Genomic DNA, 27,363 nt, shown 5'->3' with positions numbered 1-27,363 from the left:
GGCAGTTAATTTGCATATCGCCCTGATTAGCCAATGGGAAGGGCAGCGGTTGTACGCTAATTACCATGTTTCTCTTTTATTAGATAGGATTTTTCTTTGGTGAATCAGACATGATTAATTAAAATGTCATTATGAGATTATTTTAGTTTTTAAAAATGCATATTTTTGTTAATTATTTGTCTTATTTTTAAATTTGTAAAGTGGATAACATTCTAAAGTCACAGAAATTGTGTGGATAAACACATTACATTTTTGAAAAATATGCAAAGTATCTGAAACTTGGGAGGTTATTAATATTTTAGAGTAATAGCTGACAGACTTATTTTCCTAACCACCATGGATTAAGCTGGGTAAAATCTCAAACTAAGAAAAATCTCTCCTTTTCTAATCAGAGAACTGAAGGGACCTTAAATGCCATCATATGGCCCTTAGGTGATAGGTAAGGAAACTGTGAACCAAAGAGAACCAATGGCTGAAGTCCAAACATTTATGTATAGGAAAACTAGAACTAGAGGTCAACTTTCTATTCCTGTTCTAATTCTTGTTTTAGTGCTATCCTCCCTTTAGAATTAATATACAAATGTGAAAAATGTATATCAGATTACAATGAAAGCATTATATCATCTTGTATCAAAGAGTATATTGCAGTAAAAAGTCACCAAAGTCAAGAGACCTGAAGTGGACCATTCCCAGCTTTCTTGGAAAAGTCAGTTAACCTGTCTGAGCCTCATTTCTTTATCTGTTCCAATAGATACTATTAATAAAGATGGCAAGAATTTGAAGTGCTATTCAAAGCACTGAAGACTAGATTTTTATGTTCAGTATACTTTTATGTTTAAGAATTATTTTGTTTTACTGTAAATTTTTGAAAATTGGTAATGTATAACATGCATTGGATTAATTAGCCCATTCCAATCCAGATCTAAACAATTAATGGTCATTGATGTTCACCCAATAACTTTCGTGGTTTAACCTCTTCTTTTGTGGAGTTCTATTTGAAAGAGTGTATTCTGTAAATTCAGTGTTTTGTTTTGTTTTTTTAAAAAAACACGCCTGTTTTGTAGTCCAATGTGTGAAAACCTTGATGATAGAGTGAATATTGGGGGTTGTGCTTCTTACTCAGACTGGACACAAATATATAGTTTCTATGTTGCATTTTCTGGTTTTGAGTAATTGTGGAAATAAGACCTGTGGTGTGTGTGTGTGTGTGTGTGTGTGTGTGTGTGTGTGTATGCACACATATGTGTATAAATTTTAAGTAAACTTTGTACATTATTTAATTTCTAAGAAGCATGAGTACTGAGGAAATCAACATCAAAATGATAATAAGGTTCAGTGAAGTCAGTAAAGGCTGGCATTAAATGTGAATGTAGTTCTCCCTCTGTATTTGATGGAGTTAAATGTGTAAGTTATAAGACTGGTTTACTGGTTTGCTTTAATTGAATTACTGGAGAACATAATCAAGTTATCATTTTCCAAAGTGATTTAAATAAGAAGAATTTCTATCTTTGTTCTAATTATATGTAGTAATATTAGTGTCTTAAACAAATGAAGTTCCCTTTCCCAGCATTATTGATGATGCTGAGAAGTCTGTTATTTATTAGTACTTTCAAGAAAGAACAAGAAAAATGTCAGGAAATAACAGTGACTTTCAAATAAATGAGCTCTATTGGTAATCCATTTTCCACTGAATGAATTAAGTAGGATATGCACCTAAAACCTTTCATTTTATTCTAGCCACATATCCATATACAAACTAACTAGAAGCCACACAAATATAGTAGTATATTTCTAGGTTATATTTCTATTGAGAAAAAATATACATGCAGGTAACTGGGTTTTATAAAGAACAAAAATGTTAATTATAAGAAAAAATTAATTGAGGTAATGAGTAAACAATTAAAGGTTTTCTAGCAAATTCTAGCTATAGTGATTGATTAAAGAGATTTTAATTAGGTATTTGGGATGGTATTCTTTTTAAATTATTCATACTCTGCATACTTCATACCATTTTAATCCTGAAAATTTAAAATCTATTTTATCCCCAAAATGCTATTTTCAGAGCACCACAGACTAACTTCTTTGGACAAAGGAAGCTGGTTGCTTGGAAACATCAATCAAACTGGCTATTTTAGAGTCAACTACGATTTAAGGAATTGGAGATTATTAATTGATCAATTAATCAGGAACCATGAGGTAAACTGGGTTTACTCATCAATGATCTGTTCTAATATGTGAACCTGACATTTTAATCCTGAGTGATTCCACTTTTTTTCTGGTTGACCTCACAGATTCTCTCCGTCAGTAATCGAGCAGGCTTGATCGATGATGCCTTCAGCTTAGCCAGGTATGTTTTCCTGCAGATCTCCACGATAAAACTCATGCCCTTAGGACTTCCTCTAGGAGCTAAATAGTCTGAATGTTTTTGAATAATAAATCTTTTAGAAACAATTTCTTACTCACATTCCGGGTGTTTGGAGATGAATTATAATAGTGTCCCAAACTCTTGATCAATAGCATCCAAAGGGTATTTCTGGGTCAGAAGGAACTTGATCAATTTTCTCTGTAAGTTCAATGTAACCCTCTGGAGGTTAATAATATCCTTCCAATTTTATTAATGAACTCTACAAAATAACCATTATGCCATATTTGAGTTTTGATGGAAAATGCCTTCAAGCTTCAGCATTTATTTTCTTGAAACATACTGGTATATCTTTTTATAATGTTCTCTGAACTTAATTCATTATGAAGAACTTATGCTGAGAGATAGGAATAAATATTCCTCAGAGTAAAGCTGTTCTGGACAAAATGTGTATCACTCTTGTAGCAGAAGTCGATTATGCTAGTTGTAGAAATATTTGTGTTACTTTTATTGTGGAAGGCCCCCTGCCAGGGAAGGCTCTGGCTTTCTTTTAAATTCATATCAACTGAACCCATGATGAAGGCAGAGCCTTATCTTGGGGGCATATCTAACCAAGAGGTGGGAATGCCTCAGTTGACCTTCAAAGCCAGGTGCTGGGAAATGGGTTCTTAACAAAATCTAGTCAGGCACCAGGAACTAATGTGATTCGGACCCACCAGAGGTGACTATTTACAAGGAAGCAACAAGAATGCACACATTCCCCCTTCTATTTACCCTTAGTAAAACTTCCTGGTATTTGGCTATAAATAAAAGTTGCTGCACTGACTCTGGTCCCTGTTCATCTGTCAGAGAGCAGACGCCACACCCGGTCCCAGCTTTCCTCTATTTCTGTCTCAGTCTTGTTTTATTCAATTTTCCTTAAACCTCGTCGCGTTCTATTCAAGATTTCATCAACCCCTGAGTTCTCTCTCTCTGTGCTGATCGCAGGAAGAGAGAATGCCATTCCCCCCATATCTCACACCACGAACAAGGATTCCCATATTTTATAATTATATTTATAATGTTAACATCAGCTATTGCTTTGAAGAATCATTAAATTCCACATTTTTGTTGATTTGTATTTTTTACATCAGTAAAATTCCTTAGAAATAATGTTGATCATAAATGCAATATATTTACTCAATTTTAAGAGTGATGAAGCAAACTCACATTTTTTAGTATTTTGTATTTCACATCCAATTGCAGTTTTAATTTTAATAATCTGATATTAAAAGCTACAGGTTAGGTCAGTGGTCAGCAAACTCATTAGTCAACAGAGCCAAATATCAACAGTACAACGATTGAAATTTCTTTTGAGAACTTAAACTATATAGGTAGGTACATTGTTATTAACTTAATTAGGGTACTCCTAAGGCTTAGGAAGAGCCACACTCAATGGGCCAAAGAGCTGCATGTGGCTCAAGAGCAGTTTGCCGACCTAACCGCTAGGTCATTGGTAATTTTTATCACCTGTTTTTCACATTTTACCACATCATCTTTTACTATGATAATTGTGTAAAACCAGTTATCTTTATCTGTCTGATACAAACATATAACTTGTTCTACTAATAAGCATTGTTTCATACATAGGACCTGAAACTGTTTTTACAATTTGTGTATACAATCAAATTTCAATTCTCCTTCATGCACTAATAATTATACCACCCATAGCATTCTAATTCATTAAAACTAATGGGATTATATATTGAAGGCTTAATAATTACTGTAACAGCAGGCAAAGGTTAGGGTCAGGTTATAGAGGTTGATTTTTATAAAAAGAAATAATGTAGAAGAAAGAACACATCAAAATGGCAAAGAGGAAATTATAGATGTTCTCAAATAAAATAAAATAAAATAAAAACAAAATAAAATTCCTTGCCTTTCTATTATCACTAAGGAAGCCAAGAACTATTACTAATACATTCTCTTATTTGATGAGTGATGCTGTATCAGTGCCTCATTCTGACCAGGCATGTGGAGTTTTAAGCACAAAATTGCCTACTCACTCAACGGCAAATCTAAGGACATTCTATCAGCAAGGAAATCACTACTGAATCCGTACCAGGTGAATGTAGTCATCTAATGAGAATGGGGCAGATGAAGGCTGTTCCCTACCACAGCACCATCTAATTAGGGGGGAATTTAGAACAGAGGTGAATAAAGCCTACTGGTACAGTGATGTGTGGAGAAAATGATTAAGATGCAGCTTTTGCTCTACAGTAAGATATGAAGACTTTGAAGAAAATACAAGGTATGGTGTGAAGATTATTTTGATATAGAAGTTTAGTTATTTCATTAAGCCAGAAAGAGAATGTATTTAATGTAACATTGCATTGAAAGAGGCAGGGGAGAGAGAGAGAGAGAGAGGAGAGAGAGAGAGAGAGAGAGAGAGAGAGAGAGAGAGAGAGAGAGAGAGAGAGAGAGAGAGAGAGAGATTGGAACCTAAAAGAGAGCTAATAATTATTAAGCACTAACAAGGTTCTAGGCCAGTGGTTCTCAACCGTGGCTGCACATTAGAATCACCTCATCCTCCAGAGGCCCAGAAATCAGGATTTTAAAAAGATTCCCAGGTGATTCTAATGTGCAGCCACGGTTGAGAACCACTGGTCTAGACACTGTTCTGTTTTACATATAGGAATTTGTTCAGTTCTCACAACAATTTTATGAGATAAGTAGATATCTACTATTTTTATTCTCACTTCATAGGTAAGAAAACTGAGACTCAGAGAGGTCAAATTACTTGCCTAAAGCGTCACACAGCCAGTAATCGATGGGGCTAGGTTTTGGCCCATGTGGTCTGACTGTAGAGCCCGTGCTTTTATATATATATCATCTGTGTATCTCTATCTCTATCGCTATCGCTATCATCTCTATCTCTATCTTTATCTGTCTCTGTTTCTCTCTTTCTCATCTAATCTATATCATCTATATCTGCATCTATCTATATATCTATATCTATATTATCTATATATACCTATATCTATGTATCTATATCTATCTATCAGCAGTAACATTTTTTATTTTAAAAAAGAGCCAGGCCATATAGAAGGACTGAGGGAACTTAAAAGAGTAGTTCAGATGAATCTGTGTGGATCTGAACTGAGGGTAAGAAAACAAATAAGTAGTGATATCCTAAAGACATAGGACAGATGGAGATGGAAAAGAAGAGATCTTTTGGCTCATATATGCACTAAATGTTGGAAGTTATTTTTAAATGGGATATTTAATTTAATTTAGTTGGATGAATTATTTTTTTCAAAAATTAAATTTTTGTTGACTAAGACAGAACACTGCTTTCAGTGCTAACTGTGGAAGCCTTAAATGTTTGAAGTAAACAATTTCATTATTTTTTATACAAATTAACCAGGAAAATAGCAAATCTCATTGAAATACATATTAAACTTTCTCTTATTGATAATAAAATAACTTTCCTATTGGAATGCAAGTAAAGAAATACAAAATGAGATATTCAGGCAAGTGCCCTGCACTTACTTGGTCAAGTTATTCATATTTCACTGAATTCTAGTACATGTTTCATGGAGGTTTGCTACTAATCTGTGTAAACTTTCTTTTCATTTTTATAACACATCATGCTCTCTTTAGCTTCTTAGACAAGTAGAAAATTGCCCATTATATGAAATTTCTTCCCACTCATATCTCACTTGTCTCTCAGGAACAGTACTAGTCACATGAAAACATTATTTCACTTGCATTCCCTTAACTGAAGCGTTTCCTGTCTTCCCCAGTAAGAATAAGGTGACACCCTGAAGACCTCTGCTATAGCAGTTGTCACCTTGTAGCTCAACCACTTACCTTTCTGGGCCCCTGATGATTCTTGGATGGTCTTAAGGACCTGGCTTTGTCTCATTCATGTATTACTACTGCCTGACTTAATCTTTGGTACAGGATTTGGCCAAGATATGTTTCTTGCAGGAATTGATTATTAATTATTAGTTATCCAACTATAAATATTCATGCTGCTATTTTTGTGCAATGAAGTAAACATATTATAGGTATCCTTTTAATGTTTTTCAAAACACAAATACCACATGAATGCATTTTAATTGTACAGCATTTAAACAAAAGAGAAATACAGTGTGAAAATGTTCTTTCCCTTCCCTACTCTGTCAACACTTTACCCTCCTCACAGGTAAAATTATTATTTGGTCTCTATTAATCCAGAAATTTTTTCTTTACATTTTCATACAGTTTATTTATTTATTTTTTACATGAACGTAATGCATTCTGTTCTCTGGCTCATTTATAAAAATAAGTCAGGAAGGTTTATTCCATTGTTCCTGATTTTCCAATATAATAGCCAAGACGGCAGCGGGTATCCTTGAACAGTCTTTTGTTGTGCATATATGTATTTTTATAGCAACGTACAAGTGAAATATTTGGTTCAAAGAGTAGAAAACTTTTAATAAATATTACAAATTGCATTCTAAAGACTTCCACAGTTTAACCCTCTATGAACGATGTCTAAGAGGGCTCAATTCCCTCAAACCTACCATAATCATGAAGTATCTTTTACATTTTTGAAACTCTGGCAGCAACAACAAATTTTCTTGAAGTTGTTATAGAACTAATTAAATTAGGCTGTGCATCTTTTCTATATATATATATATATATATATATATATATATATATACACATTTGCAATTTGTATTTTTTTTCTTTTGTGAATTATCTGGTTAAGAAAAAGAATATTAAAACCTAATAGAAGATGAATGAGGTGTTTTTCCTGTTCTATTTTCTTACATATTTAGGATTTTTGGATAGTAACATTTTTTGTAGCATGAATTTTTAAGTGTTTTCTCTATTTAATAAGTGCTTTTTTTTTTTTTACTTTGTAATGTATTTCATCATTAAAATTTTTAATTTATATGTCACATCATTTCTTTTATAGCTTTCTGGCTATCTGGTTCATCTCACATAGAAGACCTTTTCTAGCTGAAGATTTTGGAAGTACTCCTCTTATTTCTCACCACTTTGTTTTTATGTCTATTGTTTCAACCCTTCCTTCTCGAGTTCATTTTTATGTATAAAATGAAATTGGGGTCTAATTTTCTTTAACATCAATACATTGATAACTAATCATATCAATTCTACTTATTTAAAAGGCCTTCCTTATTCACATATTTGAAATGATAGCTTTATCTTAAAGCAAATGCTCATATGTTAGGGAATTGTTTCAATTGTTTAATTGGCCTCTTTGACATAAGTGACATATTGTTCTAATTAATTTAACATTATAGTATGTTGTGGTTGTCAAAATATTCTCTTTTCCCTGTTTAAAATCTTACATGTTTTCTCTTAAATATATATTTTTAGAATCAGTTTAACAAAGCCCATTGAAAATCTTGCTATAGTTATGACTGAATATGCATTGGATTTATAAATTAAAGTTAAATAATTAATGTCTTTTCAAATATGAGCTTTCTGGTAAGAAAACATTATCTCTCCCTTTTTATCCAGGTCCATCAGTCAAGGTTTTTGATACATAGGTTGTGGTAACATCATATTATTTCCTGATTTAAAAAATGATATGTGTTTTTATAGGAAACTAGAGGCCTGGTGCCACCTGTGGGGTCCCTCGGCCTGGCCTGTGCCCTCTCCCAATCCAGGACCCCTTGGGGATGTTGGAGAGCTGGTTTCAGCCCAATCCCCACAGGCCAGGCCAATGGACCCCACCAGTGCAGAATCTGTGCACCTGGACTCTAGTATGCATATAGGATCTTTATTTAATCTCCTCTCGCCCTCCCCTCTCCCCCTTTCCTCTGAGATTCATCAGTCTGTTCCATGTTTCCATGCCTGTGGTTTCTGTTCCTGTGTTGAGTGTCTGCTCCCTGATGATTAGTGCACGTCATAGATACTGTTCGGCCGGTCAACCAGTTGCTTAGGCTTTTATATATATAGACAATACTGCTTCTGCACTTACATATTTTAATTTTCATTGCTGTTACAGTGGGGCCTTGACTTATGAGTTTAATTTGTTCTGTGATGGAGCTCGTAACTCAAATTACTTGTGTATCAAATCAACAGTGAACGAGTGAGTCACGGGATGCTGGGCTAATGTTGTGGTGTTCACTGTGACGTTCGCTGCGCCAACTAGTGGTGGGGTATCTGAAGCTGGCTCATAACCCAAATTTTAGCACGCAACTCAAAGCAAAAAATCGGCTGAGAGACGGCTTGTATCTCGAAAAACCATGCAAATACTATTTTTTGACTTGAACTTTTAAATTAGTGACTAAAATACCTAGATTTTTGTTGTTGTTTTTATTTTGTATTTGTGTATATGTGTTTTTGTTTTGTTTTGATAAAGCATTGTTAAATTGGGAGATATAAAAATCAACAAGATGCATTCTTTGTTTTAAATGAATTCACAATCTAGTAGGGAAAATACACTGTAGATAATGAACCATATTCAGTATGTAAGTGCTATGAATAAAATATTATGAAAGCATTGGGAAGTAAAGAATTAATGTGGCTTAGGAAGATTATGGAACACATGATATAGGGAATAACATTAGAAGAATGAAAACCGACTATTGAAATCCATTAAAGGCTTATAGGTAGGAGAGTAAGTGTAGGAAAAGTGTAAACTAGATGGCCCTATGGCAGGAGAACTATTACAACAGTAATGTTCATGCTACAATTTGGATAAAGCAGAGATTTGAGGGGGAGTGGAATTGCCAGCTAGGTAAGGTAAGAACTCTTATTAGCTTCATATGTGATGGAAACTGGAAATTTGGAAGATTTGCAAGGAAATTGCAGTGACCACTGGATTTGGATATTTAACACTATTAACATGCTCTGACTACAAATTTAAAAAGCTGTAAAAGTGTGTATCACTGTAATGTAAGGCTATGTTGTATTTTGTTTGAAATATTCAATATACATGAAAATTATTTGGAAAATTTATAAATACCCCCCAAAGTTCCAGAGATTCCTCCTCCTCCTCCTCCTCCTCCTCCTCCTCCTCCTCCTCCTCCTCCTGGCCCTGGGTGGTTTCTGCATTGATTTATTTATTTAGTCACCACTTTTCTAGAAAATTCAATTATGCGGAACACATGCCAATTTACTGCATTATTAATATCATGACATATTTTTTCAGCCTGTGTAGCATATTTTAAAAATTTTTTCATAGCTATTCCATTAAGAGTCCAATCACTTACAAAGCCTTCACAAGAACAGATTATTACAACTTAGTTTGAAAGCTTCATTAAGGAATAAGGTAGAAGTTATTTTTTTAATATTAATATCTTCCTAACAAAAAACATACTGCAGATTATGAATGTCACACTTAGAAGTGCTCTATTATTGGTGAGCACTCATTGTTAGTGCTTACTATAGTTTTGATAAATACATGTTAAAAATTAATAAATACATTCTTATCGACTTGTCTCAGAGTTCATAAATCTGAGATACGTTAGGGAAACTGGACATCCAATACATGAGCCAGTGAACATACAATGGCCCTAAAAGAAGCAAATTATGACAACACCCCAAACCTACATGTACACGTTATTTTTGTTTCGGAACTCTGGTTTCAGAACTGGTAGCATTGTGAACACCACCTGAAGAGTGTTTGCAGATTGAGTCGTAGTATTTGGCTCCTTCTGGGACTTCTTTCATCATGGCTTTTACTAGAAGTCCTTCTGTTTCTTCTACCTGGCTCTCCAGTGTCTTGCTTAAAGTTTCTCTTGCAAATTATGTGTTGATCATTTCTTCACTCATTGTAGAGAATAGTAGCATGATGTGCCTGAAAAGCACCTGTGACAATTCAGCTGGGCTAGATGAGGAGCTATATTTCCTACTTTGATAGCAGGTTGTTTAAATGTGTAATCTGCTGACCTTTCAGAGATGAAATGGAGAAGGAATGACTTAGAAACCTTCTGTGAGAAATACCTTGGCAGATTGGACGTTTTGTCCTGACTCCCCCACTCTGTTATGGTGATAATGAGCTCACGTCACTTCAGCTGAGCATTGCAATGCAAAACCTGATTAAGGATCCTGGGTGCCTCTGTCTCCTGCTTTATAAATTCCAATTTCATAAAGGATGTTTAGTTTATGAATTATTTCTTTAATCTCCACCTTTTTCTTTTTAAAGTATTATATAATCTCAGCATAAACATTTTTCTTTCTCAGTTGTGCTTTATAGTGAAACCATGAAAGTTATTAATAACAATAGATTATTGAGGATACTGATTAAAACACATTTTATATTGTGCTCACTGGCATGGGGAGAAGGATGATTATTTAGCTGTTTGTATTAGACTCATTGGAGAGAAGTATCCATGTAATTATGTTCTTATTTATCTTTTGTTGAGTCACCTTAATGTGTGTGCCAAAGGATTACAATTAAATAGGAAATCCTGAAAGTGATAAAATTGTTTATTGCAAATAACATTTATTGTTGCTCTAATCTCCTGTCATTGACTGGGGGATATTAAAATTATCTGGTAGTTACCTTCTCAGCCTTTCTAACTGGTGTGCATCTTATCATGCTAAGAACATGGCTCATAGTGAGTTCCTTCAGAAGCTTTCTGGCCATCCTCAAAAGATCACGCTATTTCCCACATCTCTGAGGCTGGGATTCTAATGATCTATTTGTCACCATCAGCTAATGCTCCTCTTGAGATATACAAAAAGTTACCTTGAGGTCCTCTATTTTTTTATACCTTTTTGCATGCAATTACTTAACAATTCATATCCAAAACACCTCCAAATTGGTCTTAGTTTATACAACACTTTGCAAAGGTAAATATTAAATATAGTTTGAAAGCATTTTCAGGACATTTCACTATAATGAACTTGGTGTCACCAGCTTTTTTTTCTATGATAACCCAGTAAAAGCTTAGAGTATGTACCTGAATTTTCAAGCTACACTGCTCCTACATGCATACACTTGTTAGCCCAAAGTTAGAGAGTGAGGTAACATGTTCCTTTGTCATAGGCTATTCCGTTTGAAATATTCAAAGTACATGAAAATTCTTTGGAAAATTTGTCACAGTTGATAGACCACTTCACTTCTATGTTTAGAATCTTTTGAGAATGAGCCCCAGGTGTTGCCCTGGGAAGGAGAATTTAGGAGGAGGTACCATACCAGGGACTTCTGGGAAGTACACACCTCCTGAGACACTAAGGGCAGTCCTGTGGCTCTTGAGGACGTCACACTTTCTTAGAGACTAATAAATTGTACTGCATTAAATCAAAAGCACATCTGTAACCCTCCAGGGCCAACTTTGTTTCAGCTCTGTTGGTGAAAGTGTTTTAATATTAATGTCTAATGTCTGAGAGTGCTAAGTAAAAAGTATAAGAGACAGTTTGACATCATTTCTATAGGTTTGATTCATTTTCATAGCAAACAGCCGTCACTCTTGAGTTACAAAAGTATGGGTGATGTTTGTAGGTTACATGGGCTTGCATGAGCTATTCTTTTTAAAGAATAAGTAGTATACATTTCCAAATGCAAACACAAATTTATTTGAATATATATACATATATATATGCTCTTTAACATCTCATGATTTAAAAACAATTTTATAATTAATGTTGTAGTTAGTACTGTCCAGTTATATTTGACACAAAACTGTGATGTTTTTTGTTCTCTAATTGTTTTGAAACCTGAGCCTGATATTGCATGATAATTTATTCTAGAATCTCTGAGCTCCCCCAAGAATTTAAAATACTTGACTGTCCAAAAATAATTTAAACTATTTAGGCAGAGCCCCTTCAAAATGGTCATTTATACCATCAGCTTTACTTGAACAAATATTTGTAATATATATTTTTAACTTAAAGACCTGAATTATTATCTTAGTGTTTCTCCTTTACGAATTTGAGTTTTCCCTTCTGCTGCTTGCTGGGAATCTTTTCATATTCAGGTGCAGTGCTCCTTTGCGCATGATCTAAGAGACCGCCTACATCAGAATCACCTGAGAGGTTTTGTTAGAAATTGTATATTCCCATGACTACCTGGGAGCCTGCACTCTATGCAGCACTTCATGAGATTCAGACAAACACGATAATGTGAAAACCACTTCTTTTGAGGCTAAGAGGGTATTGATGGCATCCGTTTAGAAAGACAGGTGCTTCTTTGATTCTGGAAGGCCTGGGAGTAGGCATCCTTGATAATAATAGTAAGCACCACTTTCTTTGGATCCTTGAGCCATGAGCTGATCATTCAACAATTAAGATATCAGGGGACCCAAAATACTTTGTTATTCTTATTCTTAAATATGTAACCCTTTCAGATATCTTATTTGATGCCTATCAACATAACTCATAATGTGGGTGTCTCAGAAATTTTCCAAAGCATGCAAAGGCACTGTAGGGTTCTGTTGTCATTAGGAGACACTTGTACTGCCACATGAGCACATCGGCACACATCAAGCATGCACGTGCATATAGGACTCGCAGGTGGTCGATAATTTCCTTGGTGAAAGGCATTGCAGAATTTTCTTGCAAGTTCACCTGGCATCTCAACCTGAAAGATTCTGCAAATTTATTGACAGTGCAAATAGGCAGGAATAGTAGCGCTACCTACCACAAGTTTTAATTGAGAGAAGATTATTTAGGTTTTGTGATTATTATGTGATGTTCTTTGAGGGAATCAAGAACTTAGAAAGATAAAGGGAAGAAAAGAAAAGTAAATAGGTTCTTTCGGCAAGGGATAATTGATTTTAAAAAAGGAGAGTGTTTTGTAGTAGTTTTAGTCTGTGGAAAAATGAAATGAATCCTTTTGCTGTTTGACTTGTTCATATAAAATCTAATTTTCACACACATACACAGCCTTCTTTCATTTTTATTATAACAACTTAAATTATAAAAGATATAGTTAAAAGGGGAATGTATAAATATGTGTATCAATGCAGGTTTTATGGTAGAGTAGTAATTAGTTACTGGTTTAAGTTGCCTTGTAATGACATTTTCCTACCTTAGAAGTGAGATTCCTGGGGCCTTCTGATAGTCTTCTTTCCTAACAACATACTTTCCAGCCAATGATAAAGTAAAGAACTGCTCGTGTTTTTCTCCCAGAACTCAGATAATCTATTTGGGGCTTCAAAAGTTATTTCCCAAAGGTAGTAGTGTTACCTCAATAAGGAATCCAGAATATAAAGGAAAATAGGTATTTTTAAAATATATATTTTTATTAATTTCAGAGAGGAAAGAAGAGGAAGAGAGAGATAGAAACATCAATGATGAGAGAGAATCATTGATTGGCTGCCTCCTGCACACTCCTCACTGGGGATCGAGCCTGCAACTCAGTTATGTGCCTTTGGCTGGAATCAAACCTGGGACCCTTTAATCCACAGGTTGATATTCTATCTATTGAGCCAAACCAGCTAGGGAGAAAATTGGTATTTTATATTAGTTTCTACTTGCCATGAAAATTTGAAGATTTTATTTTTATATTTGAAGAGGCAATAATTTTGGGAAGAGGGGAAAGGAAATTTAGTTCCCACATTTTGTGCCCTGAAGGTGAGTGATTCATTCAAATTAACACACATTTTTGCTTATGTGACAAATCTTAAAGCCATGGGAGATGATTTGAAATACACAATGTTCTCTGGTAATTTTATGCAATTTGCACTATTCTGTGTGGAATGCTTCTAGTGTCCTTACGTGGAATGGAGTGCCAGTAAAGAGGCCTTCACAATTTTGGATGTAAGAAAACATGAGATCAGGAAAATCTGACTCATTGCAACTGTGCCAAAACCTATTCAAAGTGATTGAAAGATAGGAGTGCAGGCCCGCTCAGAAGCTAAGAAGTAGTGCTGGACCCCGCAGAATCAGACCCCATTTGAATCACAGATTGGATTCTTCCTAAACCCGGAATGGCCTGGAGCATTGTTGATTCTCGCTGCTAAAGGAAGGTAGGCAAAGGCTCCCAGCTGTTCAGCTGCTTCACCTAATTAGGATCAGCATTAAACAGAAGTTCAACATCAACTCTTCAGGTCACCAGGTGGTAGAGCTAACCAGAAGTGCAAAAAGAGAGTTTGTAATAAGAAGGAAAATGTTAGTCTAGCATGTGACAAATTCAAGTAAGGCTAATAGGCCCTGAAGAGAATAGTGACTGAGTATCAGCGAGTTTTATATGGATGAGAACTTAAACAAACTCTAAATTTAAGTTGAGGGTTTTGGGGAATGCTGTCAGAAATGCCAAAATAGAAAGAACACCACGTGAAAATTAGTTGTTTTTGCATTCCCAGTGTGCAAATGTATTGGAAATTAATTGCATATGCTTAGGGCAAGATCAAGAATTTTATCCATGCCATATTGAGGGAAATGTTACTTCTCATATTCAACGTAATTGAGACTAAAATAATTACAGAAATATACTTACTATGCAAAGCAATTAGGCCACTGGCTTCCTACTTTACTATATTTTTTAATATCTATCTTTGTAGAGTTTCTCAGGTTTTCTATTACCATTTTTTAAAGGTTACTGCATTCTACTGAGTTTTGACATTGATAGACTCAGTTTTTTTTAGTGTGTGAGGAGTTAAGAAATCCATAGGAAAATTTGTGCTTCAAGAAATGCAAAGTAATATTGTAAGGTATTTCAATAAATTATATATACAGTGTGAATGTTAATGAGTTTGTTGACAGGTAGATGATAGATACATGGAATGAAAGGTAGGTGGATAACAAAGACAGAGCCATGATGCTTACTTTATGTAATGATAAAATCACTATATTTAGCCTCAAAAGGTTATTTTTAATTTCATATGAGAAAAGTCATATAGAATTTTAAAATGTGAGAATCATAGCTGAGATTTAGTTAAAATAAATTCAAGTATTTTCCTTAGTAAAAGGAAGATATTACTGATTTAAATATTTTCTGTGCATGATTTATATACTAAATAATTATCACATATAATAAAAACTTACAAGTGTTTGATGAAGAAATTGTTCAATATCCACTTTCTTCAAGATATGCCAAATTAAAAGTAAGGTAAGAATATATGTGGTTTTTTTTTAAATTTGTTAGTTTGTATTTCATCATTAGAAATCCATAGGAACTAGTTAGAAAATCTGCCAATAGTTACTTGGTTTATATGTGCTGTCATCATTAAATAATTATTTTTCATTGCAGATAAGTTAATTATAAAGTGTCTTTATATGGTATCGTCCTTATCATCTACACATAAGTGATATGACAACATATTTCACAAACAAGCAAAATAAAAATAATGAAAAGCATTTCAAAATGCTTTTAGTAGATTAACTTTTTTATTTCAATTTTTGATGCTTATTAGTAGGAATAATTCACAAAGGAAAATTATATTATACAAAGTCACCAATATTTTCCAATTATATAATAATGGCTTTTTACATTCGAAAAACAGGGGATTTAAGAATATATGTAGGCAGGGATGGAAATGGCAATCCCAAATGGCCTGTACACAATGTGACAGTTCATTTATTAAACAAATATTTAATAAACACTACTGAGTACCAGGCACTGTTATAGACACTCGAGTGAATAGCAGTGAATAAATGAGTCAGAGTTCCTGGTTCATAGAGCTTACATTAGTGGAGAATGATTAAAGTCAGATTATCACATAAATAAATATCTGTCAGATGGCAATTCTTTTAGAGTAAATAAATAATAAAGCAAAGGATAGGAGAGAGGGCACAGAGAAGCAGGTTATTTTAAATATGGTGGTCAGGGACGCTCTCACTTTTCAGCTGAGTTGTGACCTAATAGAAGTAAAGAAGGGAACCATCTGGTAGTCGAGCATTCCAGATGTGTGAGTGCAAAGGTCCTGAGGTAGGTTGTGCTTGGCATGTTCAAGGGAAAGGAGACAGATAGATGTGTCTCTAATGGAGTAAGTGGCATAGCAGTATGTGATGATTTTAGGGAAGTAACAGAGCACTGATCACATAAAGCCCTGTATACTACTGTGAGAATTTGGGATTTTATTCTGAGTGGGAAAGTTATTATGAGGGTTTTGAACAGAAGATTGATGTAATCAAACATGTTAAAGGATCAGTCTGGCTGCTCTATTGAGAATATACTATGAGGGAACAAGTGTGGAAGCAGAGAGCCCTGTATGACAGGCAATCAAGACAAACTCTATTAAGAGAACAATTGAGAACCATACAGTGGCCCTTTAACTGTTGAAGAACAAGAGATGCTCCAGAATACCTTGATAGCTTCCTGAGTGGCAGAAGTTTACATACCTGAGTTATAGACCCATACAGGTATTTTCCTGGAAAATAGTTACTCATTAATCAGTAATAGCACAAATAATAGATATTTATATCTTTTAAGCATGTGGGTTGCTTCCAGTTTTAGTGTACTATGAATAATGCTGCTGTGAACCTTTGCATATGCATCCTTATGTGAAGATATATTAGTATATATATGCTTTCCTTTCTCTTAGTAAATACCTAGGAGTGGACTTGATGGTTGTCTGGTAAGATTACTTAACTAGATACAGCCATACTGGTTTACAAAGTGGCTGGACCACTCTGCATTCCCACAAGCAACCTATGACAGTCCCATTTGCTTCCCATCCTTGCCAACCACTCAGTATTGCCAGTCTTTATAACATCAGTCATTGCATTGGGTGCAGGGTGTATCTTATTGGTGGTTGATTTGATTTTCACTTCTCTGATGATCAATGATGTTGAGAATATTTTCATGCACTTAAAAATTCTTTAAATATTTTGGGACAAGCCCATTAGTCAGATACAGGTTTGCAAATTTTTCTCTCAGTCTATAGTTTGGATTTTTAGTTTCTTAATTTGTCTTTCAATATAGAAAGTTTTTAATCTTGATGAGATCCATTTTATTATTTTTTTATAGTTTGTGTTTGTATATCTGTTTAAGCTATCTATATTAATTCCAATAGTACAATGTTTTTCTTCTATGTTTTTGAGTAGAAGATAAATTTTACCAATTTTATGTATGTCTATGACCCATGTTTAGTTAAATTTTATGTATAATGTAAGGTAAGGATTAAGGTTAATTGTTTCCATACAGAAATCCACTTGTTTCAGCCTCATTTGGTTAAAACCATTATTTTCCACCAACTTTCCCTGGCCTTTTGTTAAAAATCAGTTGACAGTATAAACTGTGAATCTATATTTTGGACTCTGTAGGGTGTTCCATTGATCCACATACTATCTATCACTGTACCAAGAACATACTATCTTGATTACTGTAGCTTTACAGTAAGTCTTTTAGAATTTTGCTTGTGATTACTTTGAAAATATAAATCAATTTGAAGAGAATTATCATATTAATAATATATATGTCAACTTAGCTAATTTGGCTCACAGACTGAGCTAGACTTTAGGACTAGAAAAGTAATTAATCCAGGTATGCCCTGTTATCTTTAGTTTCATCTCAGTTTAAAACAAATTATTCAAAATTGATATTATTGGACATGTATACCAACATAATGAAGTATAAATATATACCCAAATTTTAATCTGAGTCCATTTTATTAAAATTTTGACTTGCTTTTCATCTTAATTTGTATTTCTCTATACTATACTCTTTCTTATCTTTTTAAAATAAGAAATATCATTGCAATGTAGAATAATCCTTCCAATACACAACATGTTTTTTTTAATTTTAGATATGAATGTTACATTTTAACATTAAATTTAGTAGATTTTGACAATTAAATGGATAAAGGAGGTAATAAATATTTCTGGATAAACACAGCTATATGATGTTGACAGCACAGAATCTCTTAAAAACTATATTCCCATACAAAGTAAATTTTTTTATCAAATAATAATTGCTAGAAATACATGTACTTTATTTGTTGCATAAATGTTTATAGGAATCTACTGTAACAGTATATTAAATATATGAACTACAAAATTTAATAGACTACCTTCAGGTGCCTTAGAATTTAGAGAGAGTACAATCTCACAATTATCTAATGTATGATTTGACCTAATTAACACATTGGTCTAAAGTATTTTTTGTTTATCTAATATAAATGTTAGACAGCTTAAGAAATGTTTTAAAGGAGGGAGTGATCACTTCTGAATGGTATATGATCTCCTAATGCTTCATGGAAGAGTGACAATTGAGAATTTAGGTGATCTTGAAAAACACCTAGAAGAAGGAAACAAGAAACATTACACAACTAATCTAATGATACCTGCATCCAGAATTATCTGGTAATAGATCTCAAGCATTTTAGTAGTGGACAGTATTTCAGAATAATCTTCAAAGATATTTCAAAATATAGTGGCTGCAACAAATGCATCTAAGAAGAAGAAAGACATGAAAGAATTAGAATGAGAAAGTTAAAATGATCGTATCCTTGTGAAATTTAAATTGTAGAAAAATAAAAGAACGTCTTGCCATTATAAATGTCAGCTCTCAATGTTGGATTAGGTAGCATGCTCAGATTCAAATTTTGCATACGTAGAGGATGTCCTAATTTTGTCTTTACCTAGTTGAGTGACCTGCCAAATTAGAAAAGTCATTAAAATATTTTCCCTTTGTGAACCAGTTTTATTTTCTGTGTGATGTTGTTTTAAACCATCCAAACTTATCCAAATTAAGTCTCTAAAGAGATAGTACTATAGGAAAGTAAAAATCTGTCATTCTGGAGAATATGGTGTGCCTAGCTGTATCAACTCAATGACGAGGTGGAAAGACGTTTTTCTCCATTTAGCCTCATTGAATTGGATATCTTTTGGAATTTCTTATTGTTGGATCCATGCTTGGAATATTACAGTGCATTCATTTTCTATTTAACTATCAACATTTTTTGTGGTTCTTTTAATATTGTATTTATGAATCACATGAATTTACGCTCTGATTGGGTTTGTTTGTGTGTGTATTCTAAAATATAAATTACATGAATTTTAAAACTATATATTCTAAAATAGAAATTAGATGTTAGGCTTCTTTAAAGCTACTACTGTGCTATTTCTCCTAATCTGCATGCCATAACTAAGGAGGCAAAAAAGAGAGAAAAACTGTGATCATCTCTTCTATTTTTGAAATACAGTATTTTTAAAAACACCATTTGCCTCAGAAAAATACCAAGTAATAATTATTTAATTTTCTAAATAAAATTATGTATATTTAAGCAACTCTTTCCACAAATGGATTGTAACATACCTAGCAGGTGGCAAAAAAAAAAAAAAAATCTGCTGGTGTACACTTAGTAATTACCAGAGATTAACATCAGTGATCACATTGCTATGTTTAGTAGACTCAACGTTGTCTTTACCCTCTTTGATTTTCAAATGTTCTAGCTAAATTCCAACACTCCTTTCTTATTTTAGAAGATCTTAAATAAAATCTTTCCTGAGAAAGTACAAGAAGTAAATAGGATTATCTATTTTTTTCTTTTTAATTAATGAAATGCTGATTTATTCATGTTTGCTGCATATTCTTGGTCAGCAAAATAGGAATTCAAATTATACCTTCTGAAATGTAATATTTTGAATACAAACCAAAGTCCTAACTCAAAGCCCAGTATCTCCAAGTAAAGCATCAAGTCTGAAAACCTATGAGTCAATAAATTTGTTGTTTCTCACATAACTGATTGTCAATGGTGGGGAAAAGATACAATAAAACTTGCCATTCAAGACAGGGAAAAATGGGACATAGAATCCATTGTGAAGAATTCCTTGGAATGAGCAAATTTGCTTGATTAAATACTCATTTTGCTCTATGATCCTAGCTTCCTGGTCAGATATTTTATTGTTGCTGTTGGTTTTTAATTTACTTTTATTTTTATATTCTGTGGATCTGCCCCTTGAGAGACTCTTCTTTTCTATAATCCTCCATTGACATATGACATTCAGCATTGTCATCCCAATTCCTGCCTGTAGAAGGTGGAATACATAAGCGTTGTTTCAAAACTTAAAATAGTTACGCATTCTTTACGGACAGGATTTTAGCATCTTTGTTAGAAGAACTCTCTTAAAAATTAATAGCCTTCCTATTTTATTCCAGGCAATTCCATTTGTGGGGTTACCTATTCCCACAATTAATTTAGAGACTTGATTCTCAAACCCTCTATATTTATTTCACATTTTGGATAATCTGAGTTCATTAGCCTTCAACAAAAAAGCCCAACCCTTCCTCTCCTTCCCTGTGTTATATTTATATTTGAAAAAATTTACCATTGAGTAGACCTCCTCCAAGACCCAGAGTTGTTATCCTATCTAATAAAAGAGTAATATGCAAATTAACCATCACTCTGCAACAAAGATGATAGTGCCCATAGTGGCCAGGACAGGATGCTGGCGGCATTGCCCTGGCAACATGAGCCCAGCATCCACACCCCGGCCACACGGCAGGAGGGGAGGAGCTTCTGTCCAGAGGCCAGGGCGAGGGATGCTGGCATCGTTGCAAGCCAGGCTGAGGGACCCGTTAGCCCCCACCCCCCCGCCGCCCCCCATGCATGAATTTCATGCATCGGGCCTCTAGTCTTTAATAAGTAGCCTCTATATCAACTTGGGGCTATCTCCATTCCAGCAGGACAGAAGGAGACAGAGCATGGAGAAACACACGACAGGCTTTAACATGCCTATCTGGAAAGACTCGCATCCCTTCTGTCCACTTTTCCTTGGTAGAAATCAATTATATGGCAATACATAATTTTTAGGGAATCAGGTAAACGAGATCTGGTTGTATCCTCAGAATGAAAAAAGAAAGGGGTTCAGTCAAGAGCAAGTTGAGTACTACACAGATACCAACTAAACATTCTACCAGATATACATGAGAGTGCTGGTTTCCACACAGTATTCTCAGGCCCCGTATTATTGGGAGCATTTTCTGTTTGTTTTATTCTGCTTTGTTTTTTAAGGATATTCAGTTGAAGGAAATGAAATATATATATTTCTACTGTCCTGCTTTCTCAACATCAACTGCCAATAAAAAAAAAAAAGGAAAAGAAATATAAATAATGGCTGATGCACACAATGAATTATGGACCTACTTACAGAAAGATTCTGAAAATAGATGAAAGTATTTGCAAATCACCTATGGGGCCCAGAAATCTACAAAAATGGAAAACACAGCCATGAAGGGATAGCCTCATTTACAGTAATGGAATCTGGAGGCAGGACAGGTTACATTGCTGAATCTTTCTCCACATGGAAGAGCTGAAAACAAATTGAGGCCTGAATGAGAAGACATGCAAACTCCCAGTTTTCTTCAGAAAGCAGGGTAGAGAAATGGTAAGATGGGAAAGAACTATATATAGCAATTGGCTTGGCAACCATTAATTGAGACAGCTGGAGAGAAACGATTAAATGCTAAATCACCTCAATGATAACTTGCAGTATACAAGGTTGAACTATGAATCACACTGCTCTCCAGCATATTCTGAAATGGGACTACGGAGCAGAAATATGCTCCTAAACAGATGGAACTACAGATTTGTTTAGAGCCAAGTCTGAAATAAAAATCCTAAATATAAACTTATACTACTCTAACTTATTCACCGTGATTGTTCTTTAGCACAACCTATCAGCAGCTACCTATGCTAGATAGGACTACTCCCTTTAAATCTGAGTGATATTTAAACATAAACCCTCCCAAAAGCTGTAGAACTTTGGGAAGATACCATAAGGAAGATAATTAAGAATCATAATAACAACAGAGGAACAATAACATCAAACAAAAAATTTTAAATACACTCATCTATGTGATTTTAAGGAATTAAAACAAAGAAATGTGGTTTCTTTTAAGGCAAGAATTTAAAGAAAGCATGCAAAAGAGTAAAAAAAAAAAATAAGGCAATGAAAAGAATAAAGTAAGCCCTAGCCAGTTTGACTCAGTGGGTAGAGCGTTGGTTTATGGACCCAAGGGTCCTGGATTCAATTCTAATCAAGAGCAGATAACAGGGTTGTGGGATTGATCCCCAGTAGGAGGAGTGCAGGAGGCAGCTAATCAATGATTCCCTCTCATCATTGATTTTTCTATCTCTCTCGCTCCCTTCCTCTCTGAAAGCAACAAAAAATATTTTTTAAAAAAGAATAAAGTGATCTGACAGTTCAAGAAATAAAGCAAGTCGTATAAGAAGCAATAAAAACTCCATAGACATAGGGAAAGACAGAGTTAGGGACATAGAGAATAGCTTGAGATAGTTGAAACAAGTGAAATGGAAAGAACAACAACAATGAAAATCATAATATAAAGGAGAGATTCAGTATGTTTGTGTGTTGTGTTTGTGTGTGCATATACTTAATATTTGAAGAAAACAAATAAAAGATAAATTTAAAGACACAGGAGGAGTAAATTTTTTTTTTTACAACGTTAACAAGAATATGTAGATTGAAAAGCCCCCCTATGTGTTAGGGAAAAAACTTAGAGGAATTAACATTAAGAGATATCTTGCTGAATACCCTAGGCTTTCAAGATTAAACAAAGAAAGTTACCTATAAAGTGGAAAACTCAGGCTAGCTCAGATTCCTGTAAACCAAAAATATTTCAGTAGGTAGACAACAAAATCTTTATGTAATCAACTTATGCTTTGACTACAAAGGAGTAATGGTAAGTCTTGAATATACTTGCACATGGCATCAACAATAAAGGAAAAAGGAAATTAAGGTTATAAAATAGAAGGTAAATCTCTAGCCTCTCCCCCCCTCCAAAAAAAAGAAATAATTTAACAAATGAAAATTCAGAGAGGACAAAAGAATTGTTAGAAAGTATAAATTTGCTCATTTCCTCCTCTTTTTTTTTTTTATCACGGACTCAATGAATAAAAATTCAACTATAAATAAATTCATAGGAAAAAAATTCAGGTTAATTTAATTTAATGTAAATGAAGTCTTTTTGAAAGAAAAGAATATCAGTATAAGTTTTTAAAGAGTATTTTAATTACATGGAGTACCCTTAATTATCTTTCATTTTTCTAAAACTATAAATTTTAAAAATATTTTATCTTTTTTGTATGTTTCTGCTTTTTACTTTTAAGCATGTGATTCTTGTGACAATTACCATTATACTAGTATTTTACATTAAATAATAATGATAATGACATTAAATTTTCAGAAATTTCATCTCATAGAAGTGATTATCTTACTTGAGAGAAATTTCTAATTTTTACAATTTTATATCACTTTTGATTTCAATAATATTGTTTAGCTACATGTGGTCATTTTAGCTATATAGAAAACATTTTCAACTAATGTTATTACTGTAAGAAAGCATATTTTAATTTTACACTTATATTTTGGATTAATATAAATATATACCCTTGTTCTGAATTAACTAGCACATTTTTTGTTATTTTATTTTTTTCATTGATGCTTTAACTTGTAAAAAAATTACCCTACAAGTGGTAATTGAGTAAATTTTCAGACAAAAAGAAATGACAACTATAGGACTGATATTAAAATTAATGGTGTCATTGTTAGAACACAGTAAATCTATATCATCAATGTCCTCTAATTGTTAATCATTATTAAGGAGTTAGAAGATCATTAACATTACTTTTTCTAAGTTTTATTTGAACATCATCACCATTAAAGAAAATCAAGGCAAAGGTAAGGTCTTATATTTTTGAGCTGGGGATCCAGGATGCATTAAATATTTCTGTACAAATAGTACATCCTCAGAATTTTGTGACACTGGGAGTTGAAGCTAAAATTGAGAGATATGAGAGCTAGGTAGCTATTAGTGGGAGCTACTTCCCTCTCCAACCTGTCCTGGAGGTTTTATAAATTATCTACAAGTTAGTGTCCCAAAGGACAGAAAGTATCTGCTATTTAAATACATAATCTTAAGCTGATATTAAAAGGGCTTCAATATATTTTTATTCCAAGAATTTTGAAGTTTTTCTTAACTAAATCCAAAACTCTTTGCAGGTACAAATTATCAAATATATTGATAGCATCATTTTGATGTCACTATTTATATTCGTTTTTTAAAAATATATATTTTATTGATTTTTTTACAGAGAAGAAGGGAGAGGGATAGAGAGTTAGAAACATTGATCAGCTGCCTCCTGCACACCCCCATTGGGGATGTGCCCACAACCAAGGTACATGCCCTTGGCCGGAATCGAACCTGGGACCCTTGAGTTCACAGGCTGACGCTCTATCCACTGAGCCAAACCAGTTAGGGTGATATTCTTTGTGGCTCAGCAAATTTGTCTAGCTTTGTCCTTTATTTCATCAGCACCCTTATGAGGGAGAACAAAGTATGAAAAGCCTAACTAATAAGCCTGTTTCCCTAAATGTGATTTCAAATGGTCACAGCTACCTTCTTCAATTACTAATTTTTGTTCTATGCAATGGATTATATAGCTGAAGTCCTTTTTCCTTCTCACTGGTAATAAAAAGTATTTTTACCTTCCACATTTTATCTGCAATGGCATTGAGTGGCTTTTAACTCTAATTTAGAATAGAATAGAATACTTTGAGAGGCAGGAGAATACCACATTAAATCATAAAGAAGTAGATTAGATATTTCATTTCTCTATAAGTAAAGATGAATATTTTACTAAGATTAGAGAAGGAGAAAATGCATGACTCACATAGAGGTATGCCTCTCTTTCCCTTTTTTATAATCCATTCACTGTTGTTGCTTGAAAATGTTTTCTTGACATGCTAATAGCGACTATGATGGAATTCAAGAAAAATGTAGATGATGGTTATCATTCCTATAGGAAAAAGACTTTTCTCACCCTTCGATACAATAGAAAATGTGTAAAACCAAACAAAATGCTTATCACATGTTGTACAATCTACATAAGACAGATGATGGCATATTTCTCTAACTAATGGCCGACTAAATCACCTCATTTTCATTGTTTCCAGTGCTGACCAACATGCTGCCAGCCTGGCTTTTCTCTTCTGATTTAAGCACATGACTCGGAATGACTTTGGAGGGTTGTGATACTCGCCGATTTATGGGGCATTTGTATGTGGGATTCTCATCACTGTATAGCCACCCTGTCGTTTTTGTGACAAAGCCTGTTTGACTGGTTTTGGATTTATGATGGAAATAATTCAGAACAGAGTAATAATTTTCCCTTGGCAATTACACTACCATTTGGTACTTTGTCCCTAAGGGAAAAATGAATGTGCTGGGATCTATCCATGAGTTTAGTAGCTCAGTGTAAGGAACAAATCAAGGTCAGAATACAAATGCGGAGCATGTGGTTGCCGAATTCTACTTCTGGTTCTTCAGCCTTCAGACACTCCTCATTTGTGTGGCTCTTTACAGTGTAACAGATACCTTCTGTTTCTTGTCTCTTGACGCTCACAGTGACCCTGGCAGGTAAATACCATTTTCTCCATTTTATAAAGAAACAGATACAGGAAATGTTATGCAGAAAATATTTTAAGGCACATACGGTATGAAGGCTTTATGAGGCACACTGGGAATACAGAGATAAATAAACAGTCCCTGCTTTGGTTTTTAAACTATTTATTATGAAAATTTCAAATACATAAAAAATTGGCAGAACTGTGTAATGAAGCCCCTATACCCATAGCTAGGCGTCAATAATTACTAACTCGTGGTCAGTCTTGTTTCATCCATGTCCCCGTCCAATCAGATCATTTCATAAAAATAATTTTCACGGTCTATCTCTAAAATTGAAGACAGTATTAAACATGATGACCTAGAATTAACATTTCTTCAATCATATCAAATATCCAGGAAGTATTCAACTTCCACTTACTCCTAAATGCCATATGTTTAAAACAGTTTTGTGATTGGGGATCCGAATGTTATTATTGCTCTGTGACTGGGTGATATGTCTTTTCAATCTCTTCTAATCTATTGATTTTCCCCTTCACCTTTAAAAATTTTTCTTTCCAAATGATTTGGTGAAGAATGAGGTTGTTTGTCCTACATGATTCCCCACAGTCTGGATTTTGCTGGCTACATCCCCACTCCACACTTTTCTCTGTTTCTCTGCTCTCTCTATCACCTGCAAACTGGTAATCATAGCTAGAGGCTTGAGCCGTTACAGTTTAAAATTTTAGCACGTTTACTCTATAGGAACACATAACATAAATAGCTGTCTCTCTGTTTATATTTGCTGCTATTGCTGTTCAATGTCTAAGCCTAGTCATTCATTAGAGGTTGCAAAATGGTGATTCCTTTTCCGTTTGTAAGAGGACTAGCTGTGTAAAGAGAAACTTGTTCTCATTTGCTATCTGGTGACCCAGTGATACAGTTTTTTAGGAAAGGCAGGATAAATACTTGATTGTTTCCTGGAATTTTTCAGTTTCAAAAGTAATGAACCAGTCCTCCAGCGTGTTTCATAGCAGCCAATTATTTTGTTTTATTCTGTTTTTATTTAAGTACCATTTTGACTTATGGATTTAATTACATTGGACAAGTTTAAATTCATTGCAGTTGTTATTCTTATTGATACTCAAAATACTCTAACTGGCCGGAGCTTCTTCCAGTTGGCCGCGGAGCCCAGAATAAACGGGATGCTGTCACTCTGGTTTTGTTGGATTCCCTGTCTCACTTCTGGCAGCTCTTCTGAAACGTTCCCCATTGCGTCTTCATTGTCCTTTGCGTGGCGAGATTACACTCTCAAATGTGTTGGTTTGTTTTTCAAAATTGCATCCACTTTTTGGACTCTATCTTCCTGTTATCACTAACTTTTGTATTAGCCTAAACTTTAGACGTGAGGTGTACATTTACAAAATTACATGGGAAGTGATAATGGCCACATATATGCCGCAATAGTATTGTGGATAAACGAGGGGTGGGATTGACTTGGTTATGGGATTTCTTGTTGAGATTTTTCATTGAGGTAGACTGTCCACCAGGCAATTTCCCCCATGCTCCCTATGCCATTATTTGAGTGCTTCATCCGTTCCTTCTCAGGCTGAGTATAGGACCCCCCAAACCACTCTCGATAACCTTCATTCTTCCCTCTACTATAAGACCTTGAGATAGAGAATATCTTCTGTTTGAAGCAATTCCTCTTATTTAAATTAAAGATCATAACTTAATATGCTTACCTCTCACTTTTCTT

At 34.1% G+C, this 27,363-nt stretch overlaps 1 protein-coding gene across 1 annotated transcript in view; it reads left to right on the top strand.

Moving 5' to 3' along the window:
* TRHDE (thyrotropin releasing hormone degrading enzyme) overlaps positions 1–27,363 on the top strand; it is a 378,007-nt gene that overhangs the window by 293,412 nt on the left and 57,232 nt on the right. Inside the window, exons 11-12 of the mRNA XM_081083285.1 lie at positions 2,063–2,196; positions 2,292–2,347. Of these exons, the coding sequence (XP_080939411.1) occupies positions 2,063–2,196; positions 2,292–2,347 (190 nt within the window). The remainder of the gene's footprint in view (positions 1–2,062; positions 2,197–2,291; positions 2,348–27,363) is intronic.

The sequence above is a fragment of the Myotis nattereri genome, assembly GCF_964212035.1.
Source record: "Myotis nattereri genome assembly, chromosome: 2".
Lineage (NCBI taxonomy): Eukaryota > Metazoa > Chordata > Mammalia > Chiroptera > Vespertilionidae > Myotis > Myotis nattereri.
Note: the sequence above shows the minus strand (reverse complement) of the source record. Positions and strands in the feature narration are given on the sequence as shown.